Raw genomic sequence first — 23,943 nt, forward strand, 5'->3', positions numbered from 1 at the left:
ATTAGCACAAAGGCGCCGCGACGCCCGGGGCTGTTCGAAATCTGACCCAGAAACTCGAACTAATGTTGAAGTACCGTAGATTTAATTTACATTAAACCGCGATAACAGGTACGCACCGGGTATTAAAAAAGAAGTTTCTAGCTCGTTGTAGCCGGCGAAAAACGACGAGGGCACGACCCCGCGGTCAGATAAGTGGAATGGAAATGGTTTTCGGTCTGCGAAAGTGGAGTAGGGTAGTCTGTAGACAGCCAGGTAGAATGGCAACGGCCTGGAGCCGGACAAGTAGAACGTGGACGACTTGTGGTCAAACTAGTTGAATCGTAATGGCCTATGGTCGCACAAGTGGAATTCGGAATGCCTATTTATGGTCAGACGGGAAGAATAGGGCTGTGACTTATCTGCTGGCTAGTGGAATAAGTTAGGCTAAAGTCAGACAGGTGGTAGGAAAGTGGTGTGGAGTCAATACGATGATTTATAGCGAGCGGAGTAAGCACGTGGAATGGAAACGACGTATGATTGCACCAATAGGATAGGAAATACCTGCAGTTGGCCAGGAATAATATCGTCCACCTATTCTAGGGTCAGACAAGTAGAATAGGAATTACGCGTTCGACCAGATAAATGGAATGTAAACAGTCCATGATCAAAGTGCGATATGAATAATGCATAACCCGTAGAAGCTGCGCGACTTGCGGATCGAGCTGGGATAGTATGGAGATTTATAATCAAACAAGCAGGATAGTGACTGTCCATGGTCAGTTGCGTGACGCAGATCAGCGTATGGTCAGACATGATGCTGGAATTTGGTCGTGTGATCGAGTAGAAATTGGACAGTTCGATTGGCGTGTAAACGAGCATTTTGGGGTCGTATATGATCAGACAAGTAATATACAGCTCCAGACAAGTGATGTAGGTCGGTGTATGGTCGGGCCGGAAGGAATGGAAGAATTCAGTGGTTCAATCAAGTAGAATAGGGACAGCCTGATTGACTTGTAATCAAGCAAGTAGAATAGGGAACGTGTGTAATCGGACAAGATACAGAGGAGCCGCCGTATGCTCAGCTGAGTGATGTAGGTCAGTGTATGGTCAGCCAAAAAGAAATAGAGGATGGTGGTTCGATCAAGTAGAATAGCGGCGCGGTGGCGAGACAAGAAGAATATAGAAGAATTGTGTAGAGAGAAATTGAAGAAACTTGTAGTGATTTCAATCCTGCAGCTTCGAAACGCAAATGATTAAAATAGCAGTTTTTGATCCAGCTACGGTCACCTTTTCCACGCGAGTCCTCTTGTTTGATTTACAACCGGGTGTTGGGTCCGCAGGGGGATGGGGTCGGAACTAACTGGTGTGCGCGCCAGACGAGCAACGAGCGAGGCAATCTAATTAATGTATACACACCGGAAAGTTTCTCCGCAATCTCTCGTCCGCATCTTTTCGGTTAATATACTCGTCGCCAGCACGGTAGTCGTGAAATGCCTACTCGCAGCAACGCCCGAGTCTTTCGCGCGGGGGCAGTGGCGGTTCAAGTCAAGCGGAGGACCCAAGCGGGAACAATTTTGGTCTTTTACGTAAATAAAACAAATTTTAGTCTTCGACATAGTAGCCTATAAATGGTCCTTTTAATATCGATCGTATAATTGTTAATAAACGATGTACTCGGCGCACTGGTTCGATCTGATTTTACATCAAAGCAATTTTGCAAATTAAATTAAACTTTCGACGTTTCGATCTATGTGTAGATCATTTTCAAGAAAACTAATAACTGCGTCTGTGAATTATTAAACAGAAAACTAGTGTTATTATCGTCACTAAATTAATTTGCTTTGAAAATAAATTTTCAAAAATAAAAAATTTACTTTGGAATATGATGTACATTTTAATTATGTCCCTCGGGCCTCGATTATCCATGGGGCCGTAATTTATCCGGGCTGTTTGTCTCCCGATCAAGCCGGTTAATCAAGGTCCTACTGTAAGTTGAATAATTTTGTAAAAAAAATTAGTCCTCCGCAATTAGGGGCCCTATGGTATCCCGAGGCCCCATACGGGTTATGAAGAAATTTCTCTGCGATGGGCCAAGCGATGTCCTATCTCGAGGTTGTCGTGGGATTAACTATGGGACCCTGCTCGACGACCGTACTTCCAAAGAAAACGCACTATACCATCCTCAACGGACGACGGGTTCGTGACGAAACACGCATTCCGGGGACAGTCGAATTAATTTATTCGTGCCGAGTGTACAATCCGGAAACTCCGGCAACTGCGGATTACGCGAGGTACGGGTCCATAGTGCGCCGTGTTCATGGTAATGCCCTGACAGGCAAATTGTAGGAACCACGAACTTTACTTTACCGTCCCTTTACTAATATCGCGGGGAGGCACTCGGTTGCGTGGACACGCCGCTTCCACGGTGATCCGTAAACCAATCAGCAGCAAATTCGCCCATTGAGAGAAATAATTCCATATTTCCCAGACAGAGAAGCTACGGGAGTGCCGGACAGAGCACAGACGTAATTCCAATCGATCACACGTCCCGAATATTCGGGACCACGTGTCCCACGAAAATTGTGTCGCTCGAACTACGTGGATCGCTGTCGGCTCGAAATTCTTGTTTCAGCTGGATAAATCGCCGCGGGCGGAATCGATCATCGTCTTAATCGAACGCGGCCCTCGGCGTGTTCGGTGGCTCAATGAAATCATTTACTCGATGAAAAGAGGGCACGCGTCATCGAGTCCTCACAGTCCTCTGAACTTGAATCGCGTCCTCGACCTGACATATTTCACCCGTCGCTCCTGTATCGAAGTTAAAAGGAAAAGGGACAAGTACAGCGGTTCGACGAACACTCTTCGTGTACTTTAGGGATCGAAGGGTCACAATTCACAGGCGGATCCTTTTTTCCCCCCATTGAAACACCGTTGGTCTCGGGAACCTCAAGCAACCGGGAACGAATAAAAGACGAAATGGAGTCGCGGGGATTCAAAGCGCGATCCTCTTCCCGGTGAAAAGAATTCCTCGAGTTTCCAACGTTTTTACAGGATTATCGAATCGGCGCCGAAAAATAAAACGAGAGAAAGACGTTACTGTGTTTGCTCGCGAGAGCGCAGGCTCGTCGGAATTGTTTATAACGTCGATAGCACAGCTCTGGCGTATCCATCTTGTCCCGACGCGAAAATTACCGGGAACATCGAGAAGAGCCGTCCGAGAATTTCCTTGCCGGGCCCGGATCATGCTCGTGTCGTCGTTCATCAACATTTGTTTTGATTCATACTCGATCCGCGGGTCGAGGGCGAGCTAATAGAGACCGCGTTAAAACTACAAACTGTCGGCACGGGACCGAGATTGATGGAAGGGTTCCACTGGATAGATTGTTTCCGTGTTGCGGACGCCGATCGGGATCAAACAAGAATATTAACAGCGTTACAGCCCGTTTAGGGCCGCTGCCGTGCCTGGTTAATGCTTTGACCACTATGTCACCCACATACGGGTCGCCATTCTTGGCTCAAAGCTAAATATTAGTCTTTCCGGCACGCCAGTCCGCGAAACAATGGACCTGCGAGCAACGCTCGCATTACATGTCCCCGGAAACGCATGGACAGATTTTTATAACTAAACAAATTCAGCTAGAGCCGTGCATGCACCGAGCATCTTCACCCATTTATGGAATTTATAAATCTAAGGGTGGGTTTACATTCAAAATTTTTACCGGGCTCATTCAGCCGACGAAAGAAATTTTGCGGTTGCTCCGGTTTTCACGGAGATCGCATTCGGATCCCACGGTCCATTCATGCATAATAAATACCGGGGGAGTTTTCATTTCATTAACTCCTTACATTATCCCCGGGACGTGAAAAATTTTTCATTCCTATTGAACACTTTCATTCGCGGGGGTTTCGGGAAAAGTTTCATTGACCTCCTTCCATTTTTAATAAAGCTCCGGAGAACTAATAGCAGAAGTTCGGCGGTAAAGGGCCAACTTAAATCACTGTTCTTCCCGCGATATTATTTTTACAGTCTTCTAATCTTTAATGTCTCGCTGCGAGACCCACGTGCCACGAGACAATTGCGAGGAGTTAGAGGAGGAAGGTTTCGCGGGAAGTTTTACGGGTGTTGGTCAGCCGGCGAAGCCGTTAACGACGCCCGACGTTGTTTCTTCCTGTTTGCTTTGTTTCTCGAGCGGCGGCAAACACCGCGGCGAGAAAATGAACAGTCGTTGCAGCAATTTTCCGGAGCCCGCTCGGTACGAGACGCGCATAAATATTTGACGCGGCGATAGCGATGGGGGTGGAAAGGGGTTAAGTAAAGTCCAGGGGAAAGCCTCTTAACGAGGATCCCCTGGTGGTACGAGGCTGCCGTTGCCGCGCCGGCTTAAACCTTGTTCGACCTCGGGAACGATTGCTATGATTTAATGCCTATTTTTCAGAGTATCCGACGGCGGTCACCGCGGAGATAGTCGGCGCGAACGTGAACTCGTTGGACGAGGCCGTCACCCCCGACGTCGATCTACCACCAACGCTGCCTATGAATTTCCGCACGGAAAACTCGTCCACGATCTCCGCTCAGTCTGGATCGACGGCCCTCCTGCCTTGCGTGGTCCAGAATCTCGGGGACGGCATGGTAATTTTTCAACTATTATTATTTATAAGAAGAACGGCCTTATTTCTCGAGTACGCGAACAGTTTGTGCGGGGTGTATAAAAGGGTCATATAAAAGGGTCATCCGTCCTAGGGGTGAATCTATTGGGTTGGCAAGTAAGTTCGTTCGGTTTTTTACATTGGAATAAATCACAAAAACCGAACGAACTTATTTGCCAACCCAATACACCTTTGGATCGATGGACATTTGTCACAGAAATTTGAAAATTGTCGTTAAAGTATGTTTTTACATCAATACCTTTGATAAGATTTGATGAATGGAAATTTGATTGTGTAGAATTATATATTCGATCGGACTGCTAATAACAGAGTAACCTCTACTGGTCACGTCTTTACGATTATTGAAATTAGAAGTTGAGTGAAACAGAATATAAAACGGAATATTTCGAGAGGGCTGTTGCATTTAAAATTGGGGGATGATTCTAATAACGAGACCGAGAAATGAGATATTTATGTGGCAAAGGAGAGCGATTTAGTAGAGCATGGAATTATTCAAGACTCCTGGTCAGACAAGTAGAATAGACGCGGCGTAATGTGAAGCAAGTGGAAGAGGTGTGGTCTATGGTCAGACAAGTAGAGCAGAGATTACCTTCGAGCAGATAAAGGAAATTGTAGACGGCCTGTAATCTGACAAGGAGACGATGAATAATTTATAACCAAGAATCTGGACGACTTGGGAACAAGGGGAGTATGGAGATTCATAAGAAAACAAGTAGAATGGGACAGGCTAAGATCAGACGAGTGATATAGGATCGCTTTCTTGCTACGCGAGTGATGTAGGTCGATGTATGGTCAGACGAAAAGAACTATTCAGTTTCGGTCAAATAGAATAAGCGCAGCCTGTGGTTAGACAAAATAAATACAAAGAATAAACAAATGATACAGGGACAATTTACAACCGGGAAAGTAGAATAGGGATGGGCTAGAGTCAGACAAGTGGAATAGACGTGGTCTAGAGTCTGACGAGTGGAAGAGAGATGCAGGAAGCGCAGAATGGAAATGATTTATGATTAGACAAATACAATAGGGTCTACCTGTATGATTTTTCCTCGCAGCTACCATTATTCACAAGAAGAATGGCCTCTTCTATCTTGAAAAAATGTGTTGTGCCGGTTTTAATTGTCCCGAAAGAATAGTGAATAAAAATGTTTCCCAGCAATAAAGCAAAGTGGCCGTGAGGAAAACACGAAATTATTCAAGAAAGTTTTCGTTAATGTATTATGTTGCTGGGTTTAGGGCGATTCTTGTTCCCCAGAGGCTGTGCAAACTTATTATCACGCGCACGTAATACTTGTAGGGTCGGTCTTCGGGGATGTTTCGAGGTCGGAAACGTTTTTCCTTTTATCCGTGGGGTGTCTTGGATTCGCCCTGCTGACACGGTGGCTTTGCACGAATTAAATGTTTTGTTATATTTCTTTCGTCGATTAGTGATTTATTGGTCCGTCCCTTGTCGAGGGGTTGGGCGTATCGATTTTCCCGGCGCGCTCCGAACAGTGTGTACAATTTGTCTGTTTGGTCTGATCTCAACCTTTCGCACTCTGTCCATTCTTTGTCAAGCGAAAAGAAGAGCTGCAAACATTTGCTAATTGATTTGGTTACTGAAAATAAAAGAATTCCCGCAGTTCCGTCGGACGCGGGAAATGTGAAACAGAGTTTTCTGCTGGTACGTGTACATTAACGATCCGTTAAATAGAAACAAATTTAGCTAATTATCTCGGAACGGTGTGATCACGTTCAGTGCCACTTCGGAGTCGCTGTACCATTGCAAAGTGTAATATAATAACTCGCGGAGAATTTCCACGAAAGTATTTAAATGATGTGAATTAATATAAAAGCTCGTGTACGTGTATATTAATATATATTACCTCCTGATAATGTAACCATATTCGTCGAGTTTTACAATATTTCCATCCGTCGGATATTAATTACGTGTTTAATAACCGGAGACGCATAATGATCGGGAATATTGCGATGGGTTCTGATGTTCCGCGGATTAATTTAGGGGAACAGGGGTTACGGAGGGACTTGTTCGTTTCGATATAGATTTTATTTCGTTAAAAGGAGAACAAGAACATTGCCAAGCTCTACCAGACGGGAGAGAGGGAGAGAGCATCATCCGCATTGTGCGGAGCGCATTCCCGTGCACTATAAATGCATCAAATCCGCGATTTTTCCGACGATCCGTCTCGAAACTGCGACTGTAGGCGTGACTGACGAGGGAAAACTACTCGCGCACGCTCGTTCTCTGTATATAGGGTTCCGATATCGTCTGTTACGGGGTCGATGAGGGTGGGTGGAGTATTATACTCGCCGCGGTATAGATCCTTTTAATTTGCCAACGATATTACAAGTACGGACGATGGGAACGACGGGAAAGACACGTAGAAGGGGTTCCGAAGGAAGATTTAATTGAAGTAAGGAGCGCGATGAGAGGGTCGAAGGTTCAGTTTTGTCCCGATTCAGCCTAACGGAAGGTTTATTCGCGGACCGCGGGATGAAATGGGATTAAAAGCTGGAGAGCCTCGAGTGACACAGGATTTTTAACTGCTCCACCCCTGTCTCTTGTACTCTCCTCGCCACTGTTTCCCTTGCATTGTTTTCGATAGAAGCTTTCACGAGCCACGATAACAGCTAATAACTCGCATTATACACGGCGCACCGCCATTTTCCCCGTCCAAAGGGGTCGACCAACCCCTGGGAGAGATGGCTCTCTCGAAATAATTAACTACCCGCCTGCAGCTTTATTTTTACTGTCGTCGCATTGTGGGGCATTCTCGTCAAGTACCTAATATTTGACTGGAAATTTCTGTGTTGTCGTAGAAGTTTATATTAGGTGCACTCTATTAGGTCGTTCGGAAAGCTATTTCGTTTCTCGTGTAGAGATGCCATTCCCTATCCATTTGTTATTAATTAAAGTTATTCTAGATCGCAAAATAATGGTATATCTTGACAGCTGACATTTCGAACGTCATTTCCTGCCTTCTAGAGCTTTCTGACCTATCAAATATGCAAAATCAAAGTACGCATTTCCATCACATTTCCAAATGGTAATATGGCACCTACAAAACATATATTTTAAATTTTCTTTAAGGGCCCCCAAAAAAAAGTTTTAAAAGATGCCTTTTCTATTTTTCCATGTAACCTTGTAAATTATAATTTTTGGAAAATCTTTTTTGCATATCATTTCATAAACCAATACTTCTAATTGATTATAAAAGATCAGGTCGTCTGATGCAATTATAAAAAAGTTATTCTGTCTTAAAGGGCGTTCGAATACTTTCGTTACCCACTGTATATATACAGCTCTAATTAGATTGGTATTGCATGCACAAAGCAGTTTTTTCAAGGCAGGAACCAAAGTCTTCGCAGGTTCGTCTTAATTAAACGTAGGAAACCCGTGCGGGTCGGGAGCGACCCAATAAGCTGCTGACGTCAGTCGAAAAGAGGCCAGGCCGGTTATAATGAAATTTCCCGGGGAAAAAATGGATAGGAACGGTCGAAGACAGATCTCGTTTTACCCTGCGTTCTTCGAAAGAGTTTGAAAGTTGCGAGATGAGGTACCTGCGATTGCCTTCGTTAAACAAAGTAGCTTCACCTGGCCAGGACCGCGGGAATTAACCAAAGCAACGCGAGCTTTGGCGCGCGATACTTTCAGCGGGCCGTCCGCGAAACGGCGGCCGAAGTTTCGCTCCTCCGCCGCCTGAGGAATGTGTCTGCTTTTCCCGGAATTTTTCTCAATGGAAACTATAAGCTGGAAAGTTTCCCTACGTCGTACGACGTAGCGGACGCGGGCGTCTTTATAATTGGAAAAAGTAATGATTCCCGGCGAAACAAAAGTTCCGTAATCCGCCGTGGAAAAGTGTAACGAATTTGCTTAAGCTAATTGGTGTGTGTAATTGAATGCAAAGAGAACCGGCACCGAGGAAAAACTACGATTGAACTAGCCGATCGGTCAGGTCGAGAAAAATCCGCGGAAGTTGCAGCTTTTAGAGCGATTGTTCGCGCTGTAATCTAATTACCAACATTCCGATTTTTGTAGATCGAAGATCGAGTGAGAAAGTTTTTACATTGTTCCCGTTAGAATTTCAAATATGTAATCATATTTTTTTATTCATCCTACATCAAAAAATTGCATAGTTAGAGTCGATTTTCCGTGCGTATTTTTGCTATCAGTAGAATAGGACAGCCTATGGCCAGACAAGTCGGACAAAAATATATTCGTAGCTACCAAAGTAGGTTTAAGGATGTTCTGGAGGCATATAAAAGCGCAACAAAATTTTGGAAAACTTGACAAGATATAATTCTTACTAAGTTTTTTTACTTATTTGAGTTCGATTCACTGCACCGATTAAGTATTATGGAGAATTCATAAAATTCCACTTGAAACAAAATTTCTTAGGATTCACTAAACAGTTACAGAGCAAAAAATTATAAACTGTTACAAAACGTCAAATTTATCGTGTTGTCCTTCTCACTAGCATGGAAACGCGACAACTGAATATAGCTACAATCAGAGGGTACAATTATTCGCAAAAGTCACTTACCAGTTTTTATAATATGAAGACAATGATTAAAAAACAAATATAACATGAAATTCACTAATTAAACGAAAGCTTTTTAAATTAATCTACTTTTTTAATGCAAAATATACTCGTGAATGGCTTTCATTGCCAATATATTGATGGATTTCGAATTTCTTGTGCCATCCTTAATGAAGGTCCAGCTTATTTCGCGTTCGTAGCGTAAGATTCAGCTTGGGAATGGAAAAGTGCAAGCGTAATGAATGAAAGTCAATATCTTTTGATCTTGCTGGCAAAGCGGAAGGAATGTCTAACGACTCAAAGAGAACTGCTTGATAACCGCTCGTTGTCTCGTAGTCGGGATTCCGAATGGAAGAACAGAGGAGCCGCGAGGGGTAGATCGGCCCGCTTAGTTTGAAATTAATGCTTCATAACGAAATTCCATAATGCATAGGCACCCCGTCTGCTTTCATAAATACGAAAGAGCCCGTGGTCTCCCTCTCTCGCGCTCGCGCACGCGACAGTTCCACACACCCGTTAAAGTGCGTAGCTTACCGTTTCATTAAGCCGCGTTCCCACCGCTCGCCTGTGTGTTTTGTGTGTAAGCATTCCGCGTTACGGGCAATTAGCCCGGCGAGGACGTGTACGGGACACGGGGATGAGGCCGAGGGAACGGGGTACGTGTCCGAATTAATATTATCAAGATACACTGGACGGGCCAACGTGCGACCACACGTACGCCCCTGTAAGTATTGGACACCTCCGGATTTACACCATTATTTATACGCTATCACAACAATAGCGCGAATTACGGAGCTGCTCGTGACACCGCAGGATTGAAAGTAATTATTTTAACTACCCTCCTTTTCGGGTTACTTCGTAGAAACTAGAACTTTTATGCGCCACTCGACCAAAATAGCACTCACTTCATCAGGGGACAATTGTGTGATTGACGCCATTATTTATTCAGTGTTACGAAGATAACGTGAATTGGAGAACTGTCTCTAACACCGTGGAATTGACAGTGATTATTTCAACTGCGGATCTTTATGCATTTATAGCAAAGTTAGTTTCTATTTCTTGCAATCGATGCAGACTATTTTCATTTTGCGTCAAGATCCGCGGTCTAGTAATCTAGGTGCACGGTAGTGCACCAGCCAAGTTCTCGCACTACCTCCTTTTACACGAAACAACTTAGCCGTTTTTTAGAGGCACTGGAGGCAGATGGAGAGATGTAATTTCGTACACTTGTTACACTAACGAGCATAACTGAGTCAACACACTTTAAACCAGAATAACTTTCTTATGAATGGACCAAACGACTTCAATTTCTCTGTAAGGCTAGAAGAATTAGTGTAGTAAATGACGACTAAAAAATATTTTGAAAAAATGCATTTAGTCGGAATTGCGAAAAAAAATAGTAAAAACTGATTTTTACTAGTTTCTTAGCTGGGTCAATAACGAAAATTTAAAAGATGTGTTTTAAACGTTACTTTTTAAACCAATGGCCATGAAAGGTGTTAGGTAGCGGCCAAGTTTGAATAATTCAGCCCTCCATGTAACTCCTTCAAAATTAAATAGCGTTCTTTTAAACTAATTTTTACAAACGCTTTTTTCAGTATTGCAAGAGGTATATCTAAGCTAACGAACTTGGCCGTATTATGTTTGATCTCGCAACTTTTTACGGCCATAGGAACTTGGCTCCCGTTTACAGGATGTTTTTCTTGGTATTATTTTAACTGCACTCCAGATCCTCATAGCAATTGGAGTTTTTGAAGCACAGCAATGGCTTTCCATGTGAATGTAATACGTATCAATTGTACGCGTGCAAACATTCATCGGCGCAGATGAATATACTGTAACTCGAATGCATTTCATTTAAAAGTTAATTAACCGTGGAACAGGAGGACAAAGACTCTCATTCCAGAAACAAACCTTAGCACGTTTAATCGATTCACTGCAGAAGAAGCCTGCGAAACGAAGTTTCGTAAAACATTTTATTCCGCCAGGTTTGATACGATTAAATACACGTGAAGTTTATGGACAGATATGGTGGGATAGGAAAATCACTGTCGGACCATTTGATTTTAATAAAATTCCACGTAACCGAAACTCGTGAACAGATTGTAAATCTTTTTTACAGAACCAATAGACGTCCTAATATTTGTGACGGTGGAACGAGGTTAATCGGTGACAATGAAAGCGTATTGTTCTCTGAAAATGTACTCCATCGGATATCTAGTAGCACGTCAACAGTATGGTAGATACGCGGAATTGTTTTAACACGCTCTTTCGATGGTTCTACATAATCTGATACAACAGAATTGCATTTTGACGTGAACGGTTACCGCACCTGTGGGAGCTACATCGAAAAACATCGGTGTTTTCAAAGCGGCGCGATTCCTGTGCTCACCGCTGTGACTATACAAATCAAACCTTTTCAATGAACTGTTATCTATTGTTCCCATCTCACGCCGATCTCTATAACCTGTCTCGTAGAATTTCGACCGGGAGCTCGCGCGAATTAAAATACAATATCCAAAGCGTCGAACACAAAAATACCGTCTGGCGACGGAGCAATTAATTCGTCAAAAGAACTCCACAATTTATTCAATCCTAATAATGATCAATACTTGATGATTAAAAGTCCTTTCGTGAAAAGGAGATTCAGATTGTTTTGAATAATTCACCAAAACTAGAAATCAGTTACCAATCTCCAAGGAATAACCGGGGAGGCCGGCCATAATCCCGCTAAAAAGTCGCGCGGGGTAGAATTAAGGGTGGTAGTAGAACAATGGGCGGTCGGTTATTCGCGGAACGAAAAAATCAGAGCGCGTTGATTCTTACGGGTTCGCGGGGCCGTTTGTTCGTCCCCGCGTACGCGTGGAAAAATATTACGGGGTTGCGAGCAGCGGGGGCTCATAGAAAGCTCGTTTCGCCGTCGAAACCGAGCGGATGCTGCCGGTTTCGCATTTTTTTTCGCGATATTCACGGAGTTATTACCGCGTTATTTGTCTTCCTCCGGCACGGCAGCCGCGTTACGCAATAATTGTGCGGTCGCAGCCCACGGATAGAAGCACGGTAGAATCGTAGAGTGAGAGAGAGATAGAGATGAGAGAATGCGGGGAAGGGTTAGGGGTAGAAAGAGGGTGAGGTCGAGCTAAAGCGACGCAGGTGGAAATCAATAGGAAGGTCGCCGTCGAACAATTCGCACGCTACTTCTATTGTCGCTACGTGCTCGCTGGACCGACCGTATAAAATTTCATTGCGTGCTCCGTTAGGGGGAACGAGATAATGAAACCGACCTTCTACCCCTCGCGCACCTCCTCCGTCCCGAACACCCTCGCAATCCTAAGAGCAGCCTAACTTCTAATTGAATGCGACGCCTCCGAACCGATAGAAGTCCATTGCTTTCCGATGCTGCACACCGAACGCTGTGTTATGCTTTCCTTTGATGAGCTCGGCTGGTTCGCTGGCTTATGGCGGTTTTATGGGGCCGCTGCGCTGATCTTTACTGATGCATTAGACGTTCATTCGGTATTTCAAAGGCACGCGACTAGGCCTTTTTATGCGACGTGTGCTGTGTTCGGGAAATTGTCGCATTTTCATTAATTATGAAATGAAGTTGGATCGTAATTGGCATTCCATTCTAGTGGAAATATATTTCTTAGCTCTCGTATGCAAATTGTTGATGTTCAATTAAGTTCAATATTTTGCCAGTCTTTTAAATTGGTTCTTTCCGCTCTGGTATCGCTTTTCTCTCCATTACATTGTCTGCGGTTGAATGTCCTTGCGCTCGACAGTTCGTTGATTATTTTATGCAGATATATATTTTTGTACTAATTTACCGAAGGATCGAGCGAGGATCGTTACGCGGCGAGGCTCATTAAAAATACAATGTAGCATCAGCTGTTTGATTCTGCAACTTGATACGCTACGTCCAATTGGACTTGCAAATTAAGCGTCCACATTCGTTTCCGCAACGTTTTTCCTCCTCATGAAAATGATTTATGTTATTTCGACGAGAATTCGTTCAGAAATATTATCTACAGATTGGGAAACAATCGGATGAAATTTTTAACCGCAACACACCGGTCATCGCTTATTTCATCAAATTAATTTTCCCATGATTCCGCGCGCGTTCCGCAGCGATTAATTGATTCCATCCTATGCGAAACGGTTAAACATTTAAAACCGTAACACGTTCGTTACCAGTGTCGGACACGTGCTACATTTCGCTTAACACGTTTGCTTGAACGTGATATAATACACAGCTTCCCGGGAACGTATGAAATCTGTTTACGAGATTTTGTATTCGTGGTTTCGCGAAGACCGTTGTATATTACGAAATATTACGTTGGCGAAGTAAAAACAAGTAACGATCCTGTGGGAGGATTCCTATTGTGCATTGGTTCGACTAAATATGTCAATAAACAGTGAAATTCGTGGAGGATTACAGTGTCCCCGTAGTCTTTTTCGGCGCGAACCTCTCATTAGCGCACAATAGGATTGGTTTCCGTTTCTTCAGCACCGTAGGTTGTCTTTTTATTTTGTTGTCCCGATAAAACTGGGTTAATGAACGCTGTACAGAATCGTTGTGGATCTTCTTTTGATTAAACGCACCGTGTTTGAACAAAACTACGGCTGGCTGAAATTTTATTCGTGAAACCGTCGGTCCGCATGCGCCAACCTAATATTTACTTCGTTAGGAATCCAAGCGGCGTATAAATCAAATAAATAGGAAAATTTCCCGTTTGACTGCGAAAACCACCCTCCAGTCACATTAAACGTATCCTTATCAAAGAAAACTAATCTTGCCGAACACACCAGGATATCCAAAACATTATTCCATCTTCAGTCTAGGTAAATTCGGACGAAATTTGATCAAAATAATCATTTTAAAAACTTATAATTCACTGTTCCGCGGACACAGTTGTTTCAGCAAAAGTAACTTCGGGTATGAGCTAATAAATTAGACTAATACAGTTTAATATTTTCTCTTGGGGTTGTTGTTTAACCCCCATATACAGAGTGCCTCGGAAGTGTACTTCATAAAATAACGAATTAGCACGTGATCCTCGATTAAAGGGTTTAGAGTCGCAGCCGCGAACATGCTCGGAATTTTCGATCGCGGTTTAAGGTAATTCTCATCGAGCGAACGAGCCTGTGGGTCAAAAAGAGCAGCGAAACGGCGCGTTAAAGCGAATGCAACGCAACAAGGTAGCGCAGAAGGTAACCGCGTGACTCGGTACCGAAGGATCGTTCGGATTTGCATTTTACGGGGCCGTGTGAAGCGAGATAATGAAGTTGGCCGGCCGTTGCGTCGGGGGTAAAAGTCCTTTGCAATTTCGCTTCTAATTGAACGCTGGTCCGAAGGAAGTCTATGTGCATTTAGACTTATCCCCCCGAGATTGCTGTCCTCTATACGAGATCCTCTTCATACCATCGTCGAATAGAAGAAGCTCCTTTGGCCGGACGATGTCAGAAATGTGCTCGGTGCATGGCTGCACTTCTGCAAAGCGCTTTGTGAAGAAGTGTGGGGTTTAGGGTACCGGGAAGGGGAACGGCGGAAAACAGGGACGGGCGGGTACCCGAAAATTCGGGTTGGATATTTTCAAATTAGAGATACTCAGGTACCCGGGAATTTCGGGTATCCGAAGGGTCCCGGCCATATTTCTAGTCTCGCCAGGCCCCTTACCCTTCTGTCCCTCGCCCAGCTGCGCAGCGAAGCCCGCCTTTGCTTCCCCCACTCTTCCCACTAACGCTGATGCGTACCACGTGGAGCAAGCTAACTTAGCTCACGAGTCAGCGTTAGTGGAAAGAGTGGGGGAAGCAAAGGCGGGCTCCGAAGCACAGCTGGGCGAGGACGGAAGGGTCAGGAGCCTGGCGAGACTCGCAGATGGCAACCTGGTTCCGATGCGACGCGCCCCGACTCGTCAAAGCCGAACCGACGCGCCCCCGAGTTATCAAAACCCGAACCGACGCGCCCCGAGTCATCAAAACCCGACTCTGATACCGCAGATTTTCGGGTACTCGCCCACCCCTAAAAGCAGTGGTCGAACGAGCTAACGAACTTGTAAATGGAACTGCTTCCTCGACTGGAAATATTGGCCCGGGATAGTGAGCGGTTTTTGGACCGGCCGAATACGCTACCAACGCTCCCTGCCTCCATCATTTACATAAGTGTGTGGCAGGCGAGCCGCGTCTTGTAATAAACACGGCGCGTTCCCGGAGTTTAACGATCAAACTTCGCGAGTGTGCATCGCAAGCAGAAGTAACAAGAAGACGTTCTATAAATGTTGATCGTCTTCGGTAATGCACGGTGATGAACACCGGCAAACTAAACAGATTAGGCGAGACCCCGGGATCCTTCACGCCTTGTCTGTGCTGGTTAACCGGCAATCACACACGCGGATATATCCCGAGCATTTTCGCCGACTCTGCCAGTAATTCGCATTCAAAACGAACTACAGACACGCCTCGCATCGACAAACAAATTCGCAGCAGTCTTTAGACAGGATTAGTTGAAGATGTTGGTACTCCTTCAGGAACTATCATACATGTTTTTAATACTGATAACTGGATTATGAATGTTCAGTCTTTATTTCATTGTGACAGACCTGTCGCAGCCGCTCGACGAATATTTATGAACCTCCGACGAAAAATCCGCATACAATTCTCCGTTTAATTCCGTCTTAAAATCCTGTTAGGATGAAAACTTCACAGCACGTTGAAACAACTGCGCCCGTTCCCGATCATCCTTCAGCCCGGATTATAGAGATTAAATTTTATTCGGTAAATATACCGACGCGTGTATAAACTGGTCTCGCAGAATTTATTGATAGACCGTTATAAAACTGTGCGAAGTAAATCTTCGAACCGGTTCAAATCGCGTACTAGAGCAGCGTAGAGTTATGGTGCACGCAACGTAATGCGCGTGGTCTAATTAAAATTCGTTCTATTCCGCCTGTGTTCTATTTGCGATTCGATATTTCGCCGTCGCGTCGGATACAGGCGATGTTTACGCAACAGTTTCTCCTTTTTTCTTCCGTTGCGTGGCCGTAAAAGGATAGTGCACAAAGTTATCTGGAACACAACTGAAATCTCGTTGCATCGTGACTGCGGTCCGTGGGACGCATAAAGAATACACAGCGGCATTATACGGCCATGTCGGGAATGTTTAAAAATTTTTACGACGTCGCAATTACGCGCGGTATAGGGGCAGGTTATGAAAGCTGAAATATTTAATTCTTAATTAAGCTTGAGTAACTTTTTATTAACCAAAGTGAGTCGTGTTACGGCCGGGCCGGAATAATAATGAGCTCTTTAATTCGTGACGCGAGAAAAAAGGAACACCGAGGGCGGCTGCGTTTCGGGGCGCAGTTGCAACGATGCACCAGGTCGGAGAGGAAGGAAGGAAGGGCGAGGGATAAGGGTGGAACTCTGTTGAATGTGTTTTTCGCATTTTCCTGATGAACCGGTCCCCTTTTCTTTGTGAAAGTTGCGTCGACTTCTAAATTGGTGGCCCCGTAAGCAAGGCGGACTAGCAGAAACTTCGCCGTCCAATTACTGCAATTCTTTTTTACCAAGGCACTTTCTCTCTCCTTCTCTCTTCCCGTTCCTCCCATTCTCTGTCGTCGTTGTTGCGCGCCGCCAACACGACGTACAATTTACTTTCTCGCAGTTTATTAAAACCGGCGGCACGGTATGGAACCAGCTTCGACGGTAATTCGCTCAACCCCGTTGATGCGCCAGCGAAACTGACACCCCGTCGCGAGAGAAGTTATTTTTTTCCCTTTGTGCCTCTTCAATTAATCCACATATTAAATTACACGCACTGCTCCACCATCATTGAGCCATTCAACGACGAACAAAGCGAAAGCTTCTTTAAAGCGCCTGAATTGTTCTGTCACAGAGCTGCGCCAGCTTCTGCATTATACACGTTTACAGACTAATTTAGCAACAGCACAGTACAACAAAGGCCGACTATAGCTATTATTATGGACTCTCGGGGTTGTCCAATTTCCGAAGTACAAAAACCAACCCCCGGAAGGGCGGATCCTAGAAACAACCAGCGAACTCGCTCATTAAAACGCGAACATTCGAATTAGCGCCTTAATTTCGCGAAGTACCGTTGTTTCCGTCCATTATCGGGCCATTCGTCGACTCTGAATAATAAGCGCGACAACATTCCAGGCCCCGCGGCGCGGCGGTTCAACCGCGTCTATTTTTCTTCTTTTTTTTTTTGTCCGCAGCGGAATCGCGGTATCCCCATTCTTTCGAATTGCCACTTCATGCCGACGGTATTACGGTAATGGGTATTTTGGTTAAACGGTACTCTGATAATCCGCGTTCCATTGCGCCACGTGACAGCACTTGCCGGTCTTTGAAGCTTTTATCCCGATTGCAATGCTCGAAACTTTCGCGTTTATGAATGCGTGTCGCCGCGACCGACCTTTTTTTCCCCTCTACCATTTCGTCCCCTCCATCCCTGTCCCGTATATCCGTCTCTCTGCCTTTTTTTTCTCTCCCACCCCCGCACCGCCCCCCCCCCACCACCGCTTTCACCGCGCTCTATCTATTTATCTCCCTTTATCCGCGACGGTTGCAGTTTTCCGCTGAAAAGTAGCGACGCGGTATAACGTCCCGAGAAAGGGGTTACCGGTGGGAATAGAATCATGGGTCTCTGAATCGGGTCGCGGCCGCCTTTTTGCCCGTAATTTACAGGAATATTTGGAATCCGTTCAACAGAGACGAGCCGGAGCGACGTAAATCTAATTATATCGATGCAAGTCGGATTGCGGCGAGCCGCCCAGTTTCTTGCTCGCCCCTCTTCTTCTTCATCCCCCATTCTCCAAGCCCCCATTCCCGATCGAAATATTCCGAAATCCCGTGAAACGATCATCGTCGAGATATGAGCGTGTCTCTCCGTAAACCGCGCACCCCCGTTTGTTCTCTTTCCGCCGCAACTGGAATGCTAAATACAGGGTGGCCCGGAAATCGGAAGCAGCAACAACATTTTTTCTCTTGTTGTGTTATACTTATTTTTTCCTTGTTTTTCGCGTAGAAGTATTTCCGCCTCAGCTTGTATGTAGGCCAACCTGCGAGAAATCTGCGGGGATCCTTGAATGCCGTCGGAAACATTCGGATCCTGTGCCGACGATTTTCTTGTAATTGACGGGTTAGCTTCCAGCGAACTATACCGGGAATCGAACAAATAGCTGGCCTGTTGGCTCTGCAGTTGCAGATTTGCCTCTCATTAAAGGTAGCCGTTGCAGTTGCAAATAGCCCTCATTAGTTGTGCGCATCGCCGCTCTGAAATTTCGCTGCCGCCTTAATTTGTGACTGGAACACTATTTTTAAAGGGAGTTCGGGGTCCGGAGACTTTTAATTATTGCACTGTTTGTCGATCTGATCGATAAATTGGGAGAATACCGGATATCCACGGCATCCTAAAATTAGGAATTTTCCGCTGCAGAAAATTTCATATATTGAGTTGGCAAATAAGTTCGTTCGGTATTTGTGATTTATTCCAGCCTAAAATACCGAACGAACTCATTTGCCAACCCAACACATAAAATTTAAAAAATCTGGGTAGGAAGAGATGTATAATTTTCGAGTTAAAATTGCTGCGAGTGGGAACGGTTAAGAATCTCGATTACCTACACTGAAGTCTACTTACCACTGCATTACCGCCATTCCCCGCCGATTCAATTTCCAAATACCGAAACTCGCGCGAAAGCATCGAATAATCCTGAAAGCGGCAGATTCAATAGAATGCGCCGCGTTCCAGGGTGATTTTTTTTTATCGCGCGTAGCCACGACTGCAATAAATAAAATTCCATTAGCCCGGTTAAAATTTCTCGATCACAAGAATTCGCCTCGATACCCAGCAGTGTGTTTATCATTGTTCATCTCCCATTCTTCGCCGGGTTGTCCGCCGACCAATGAATTTCCTCCAGGCGAGAATGATAACAGAGAATCCGCGTCGACCCATCCGCTCGGAAGCTTCTATTCCGGTCCGAAGCTGTTTCAAAATTGATCCGGGAGACGCCCGGAGTGTAGGAGGCGTTTTACTCGGAGACGCGACCACAGTGGAGCGAGTCAACGACTGGGTCAGCCAGGCGGCGCAACAGACAATACGACAGTTTGTTCAGTTCATGAATAATAATGCGGCGGGCGCGATTTAAAGGCAAGAAAATGGCAGTTTCGCAAGAACAAGCGCGGCTTGCGAGACTTCTCGCCCGACGGAAGTTGCGGCCACGTAGCCGGAACTGCACGTGCGTCGACGTGATTATTCTCGAATTACTTAACGACTGAATTATTAGCTGTGGAAATTAATTCGCCGTCCCCTGAAATAAATTTCCCGTGGCCACGTGCGGGTATCATACTCTCCTCTTAATCCCTGGAATAGATTTTACATGATTTTAAAACCTAATCTTTTAAGCTACAGTGGGTGTACAAGCTACAGTATTCGCACAGCTTTTAGAAATGAACAAAAATGTACAAAGTATTCGTACACATTTTAAAAATGAATAACCTTCTCATGAAAGGTCACGATTTTTTAATTTTTCATGTAACTGATCCTTCTAACGTCTCGAGAAAACTCGAGCTGTTGGATCCCACGTTCTTGAACCTCTTTTATTTGGTTAAAATTGTGATTTCGTAGAGAGAGTTGATTTTACAGTTTCATTCTATACAATCAAAGCAGCCCTAGCAGGATATTCCTATATTTTTTAATTCACTACGTACAATAAAATAAGAAAGCCTTACCGAAGGCGTCATTATACGTCAACATGTTAAACATCCTGCGACCGGACAGCCCACAGATTTTTCTGCCTGTCAACCAGCCCGGTTCAGTATAAACGTCGAGCAGAGTATTTCCGGCTGATGGAGCGGCAAGAAAATCGTGGATCCTGACATGGCTCGGATTCAATGAGAAGGCAGCGAATTAATTTTCCATCGGCAGGGAGAAATCATCCCTCGGGGCATCCTCGAGTGCTCGCGCGGCGAATGTAACGGCGCCGATCGTTCGTTACATCGATCGCGTGCCAGATTTCGAGAGCGTGAGCGAGGGCAAGAGAAAGAGTGAGAGAGAGAGAGAGAGAGAGAGAGAGAATGAGTGGATTGCGCTGGGAGGGTGAACAACAAAAACTAAAAAAAAAAGCCGAAGAAGAACGATGTGTGTATATATAGCTTGGGGAGTCGCGTTTATTGGCTTGCCGCGCGCCGACAAGGGGTTTTACGATGCTGCCGCGGGTTCGCAACATCGTTACAGGCCAGTCGGAATCAAAGCGGGCACGATCGCCTTTGACGCGTGCGTTCCGTGTCGTTTTCAACGACCTTTTACGTAACTCGACTCTCCACTTACCTCTTTTATATCATATTTTACGAGGCTGCCGTTCTATTTTCGTGCGATCGCTTTTGTGTCGGTGTCGACGACGACTAGGACGACGGTGTGCCGGTGTCGATGTCGTCGTCTGGGGGGTTTCCGTGTTGTTACGCGATTTGTTACGCGACGGGATCGGTGAAAGCGTTTCACCCGAGAAAAGAGAAAAGAAGGGGTTGGCCAAGCACAGAAGAGAGAGAGAGAGAGAGGGTGAGAGAGAAGGTGAGAGTGGGGAAAGAGAGACAAGGGGAAGGGAATCGAAAAGGGAAGTTGCTGGTGGCCGAGTTTGCATTGTATACGGGGGAGCCTCTTTGGAAATCGCTAACGATCTGTATCCTAGTAATTGGGTGGGCTCGCGATCCACGACCTCGATGGGAGCGAAGAGAACGCTGGAATACGATGTAAGGCATCGCGCAGGTACCCTCCGTCTGCATTCATATCGGGGAATTGCTCAATAAGCGTGAACCCGTTACAGACCGGCGTCCCGAGACAGATAAACGTACCCAGCTGCTACTGGACACACCGGGACGGCTTGCTGAAATCTGCACACTGTTCAACCATAGGGCAAATTGTCCCGGAACGACCATTTCGGCGCAATGGTCGCGTAAAGGAGCTGGGAATTGCGCGTGGAGATACTTCCCGTTTGCTATCGCGAGGTGTTATGCTCGCGCGAGTGACGTACTGCGGTCTGGGTACAGAAATAACAATGTAGTGGTAATTGAATGTGATTGGGATATGATAAGAACGTTTAGGCAGATGCGCGATGTGGCATTTTCGCGGTCAGCGACCAGATAATTTTTTGATTTGAGGCTTGAGAGATTATTAGTTACCATGTTTGATTGAACGATCGAAAACCAAGGTTGGAGAAGAGTGGCGCAATTGAATAGTTAATTGACAGCAACCGGAAAATGGTGTAAACGCTTAATGGGGAATATACCGCGCCGTTTTCGCGGTCAGTGACCACGAGCGCGGCGTATAGTGGCTGTTAATGATTTTTTGATTGCACGTAAACTAGAATTAAAATCGCCGTCCTGTTCAAAGGGTGAAAAGTGGAGGGTATCGTAGCACAAGGTGAAGTGGCGTCGGGCCATCGTTACACGAATCACTCGGGAAACAACGCCTCACAATTTTAGTCAGGCGGAACTTTATAAAATCGTATTAAACTACCTTCAGCTCGAGGTAACTTTCTTCGGAACTAATCAAAACAACTTAGCTGGAATGTGATTGAAAAGTTTAATACTCGAAAAAAAAAACGCGGAGAAACACGTTGCCGATTCGTTCAAACTTCTTCGGGACACCGGGTCCGGAGCAGTCGTTTGCAATCGAACCTTTTCGAGGAAGGACGAGAATTTCTAAAAGGTTGGAAAATAGAAGGAGACATTGCGAGAGAGACCCGTTCCGACAGACGCCGAACTGATATATACGAGAGAAGAGAACGTGTTGCATATTTTAAAGAGTCGCCCGGCGATTTAAAATGACATTTGCGAATAATCTGTCGGAGTAGCTTTTTACGCGACAGTTTCTGCAAGCTTGACCAGCGCATTGCGGACAAGTTGTAAAAATTTGAACGTGTTTTAGTTTCTCCTTAAAACGGAGCTGGGGCCGGTCACGTGAAAATACGGGTTCCGCGGATCGCTCGCCAACTGCTGGGCAGATAAAAATGAAGCGATACATCAGCCTCTAATAAAAAGTATCGACCAATTCCGAACCGTTTCTCATGAAAACGCGTGCCTTGAAAAGTCCGGATATATATGTACACCTATATTCTATATATCTATATATATATATATATTTCGAAAAACGTGTTTCGGGCGGCATAGAGATCCGCGGAAATTCGCCCGGCAAAAACGCACGTCTTTTTCAAACAATGCTTTCAACTTTATGCAGCGAAAAACCCCCGGCAGCGAGCTTTTGACAAAACGATTAGTAATTCGACGGGGCGGTCGCAAAAGCGATTGAAAACATAAAATAAAACGCGTGCGCGCACGCTTCCGCACCGTTTCCAAGAATATTCGGTTAAAAAGCCGAGCCTCGAACCGCGCGCATTCAATGCTCGGCCGAAATATCACTGGCAAACGCGTCCGGCATTGCCGAACGCGTCCACTTAAAATAAACACCGGTCACGGAATAACCGGTTTTCCGATCGGCCACATTCTCCATCGTATCGGTTTCTATGAAATTATAGCGGAAACGAAATACCGCGTCGCCGAACCTCCACGCTCATAAATATTAACCGAATCAGAGATAAACAATAATTGAATAACAGGAAAGTCGAATCGAATTCGGCCGCTGTGTCCGACTAGTTTTCCGAGTCAATTCCGCTGGAATCTGTGCGGGGCCAGATATTGAAAAAGTTCCTGTCTTCCTGTATTTCTCCTCGGGCCATCCAATTTTTGCCGTATGCGAAACGGGAACATTTCGGTATAAACAACATCTTACAATACATTATTTTTAAGAAGTATCCGAGGAGGAATATGACGTCGGCAACAAAAACAGTCGGCTCTGTATCGCGCACGCAAACTTTGTGGACCATAAATAGGGTGTAAAGCCCTTATCCCGATAATTTTAGGGGCGCCTCATAATTTAGTTGACTAGTGTAGTTTCTCGGTAACTTGGCGGAGAGTTTCGCCGTTGTCGGCCGTTGTTCCCGCGGCGCTCAAAAAAGGGACGGGAAGTTTACGCGCGTGGTATTCGAGGAGAACGACGCTATTCACGTGACCGTAATTAAGGAGGGAATACCTGGCGCAACTTTATTTGCCGAAGAATATCTTGGGAGAGAGCCTGAGGCTACTCGGTGTTTATCCTTCCGTCGGATAAAGCCGCCCTTTTGGAAAACTGTTTCACCGTTTCGCCTTGGTAGCTTCATCAAAAGTCTAACGATGCGCTGATACGGCTGTGCATCAACGTGAGTCCGCAGGCGGACCCGGAAGCTGCCATAACCGGAAGTCCCGGAGCCGTGGAAGCCGCGTATCTCAAGACGTTCGTCGCGACGGAGCGTTCACAACGCGGCCAAGGAAATATTTCCGGGTCCCATTCGCGCGGAGTCGAGTAATTATCGCTTGAATATCTTCTGGGAACAGTTTAGTCTCGGAGGGAGTAACAAACGGAAGTCACATGGCAAACAAGGAAACACATGTCGTGCCACCCTTTAACTATAATCAAGTATAATGCTATCGTCTGTAGGGATTCATTAAATGTCGCCGCCCACCGAAACAGCTCCGTCGACGGCTCGATGCGGCGAATTTGATGATAATGAATTCCCTCTTAATTCACCGTGTTTGGAATTGCGAATTGGTAATTAATCGAACTATGTCGGTTACGCGTGCGATTGCGTTTCGCAACGAACGAAGCAGCCGAACAATCCTTACACACCGTGTCTCGACGGGA

General features: G+C 45.4%; 1 protein-coding gene across 7 annotated transcripts in view; it reads left to right on the top strand.

The window, feature by feature from the left end:
* Positions 1-23,943, top strand: part of LOC143211683 (lachesin) — an 84,184-nt gene that overhangs the window by 31,032 nt on the left and 29,209 nt on the right. For all 7 annotated transcript variants that reach the window (XR_013009501.1, XM_076429551.1, XM_076429552.1 and 4 more), the window contains exon 3: positions 4,416-4,609. Coding sequence is in view for 6 of the 7 variants with exons in the window: in XM_076429551.1 (XP_076285666.1) it covers positions 4,416-4,609 (194 nt within the window). In the remaining variant the exon portion in view is untranslated. The remainder of the gene's footprint in view (positions 1-4,415; positions 4,610-23,943) is intronic.

This window comes from Lasioglossum baleicum, chromosome 8 (assembly GCF_051020765.1).
Source record: "Lasioglossum baleicum chromosome 8, iyLasBale1, whole genome shotgun sequence".
Taxonomy (NCBI): Eukaryota; Metazoa; Arthropoda; class Insecta; order Hymenoptera; family Halictidae; genus Lasioglossum; species Lasioglossum baleicum.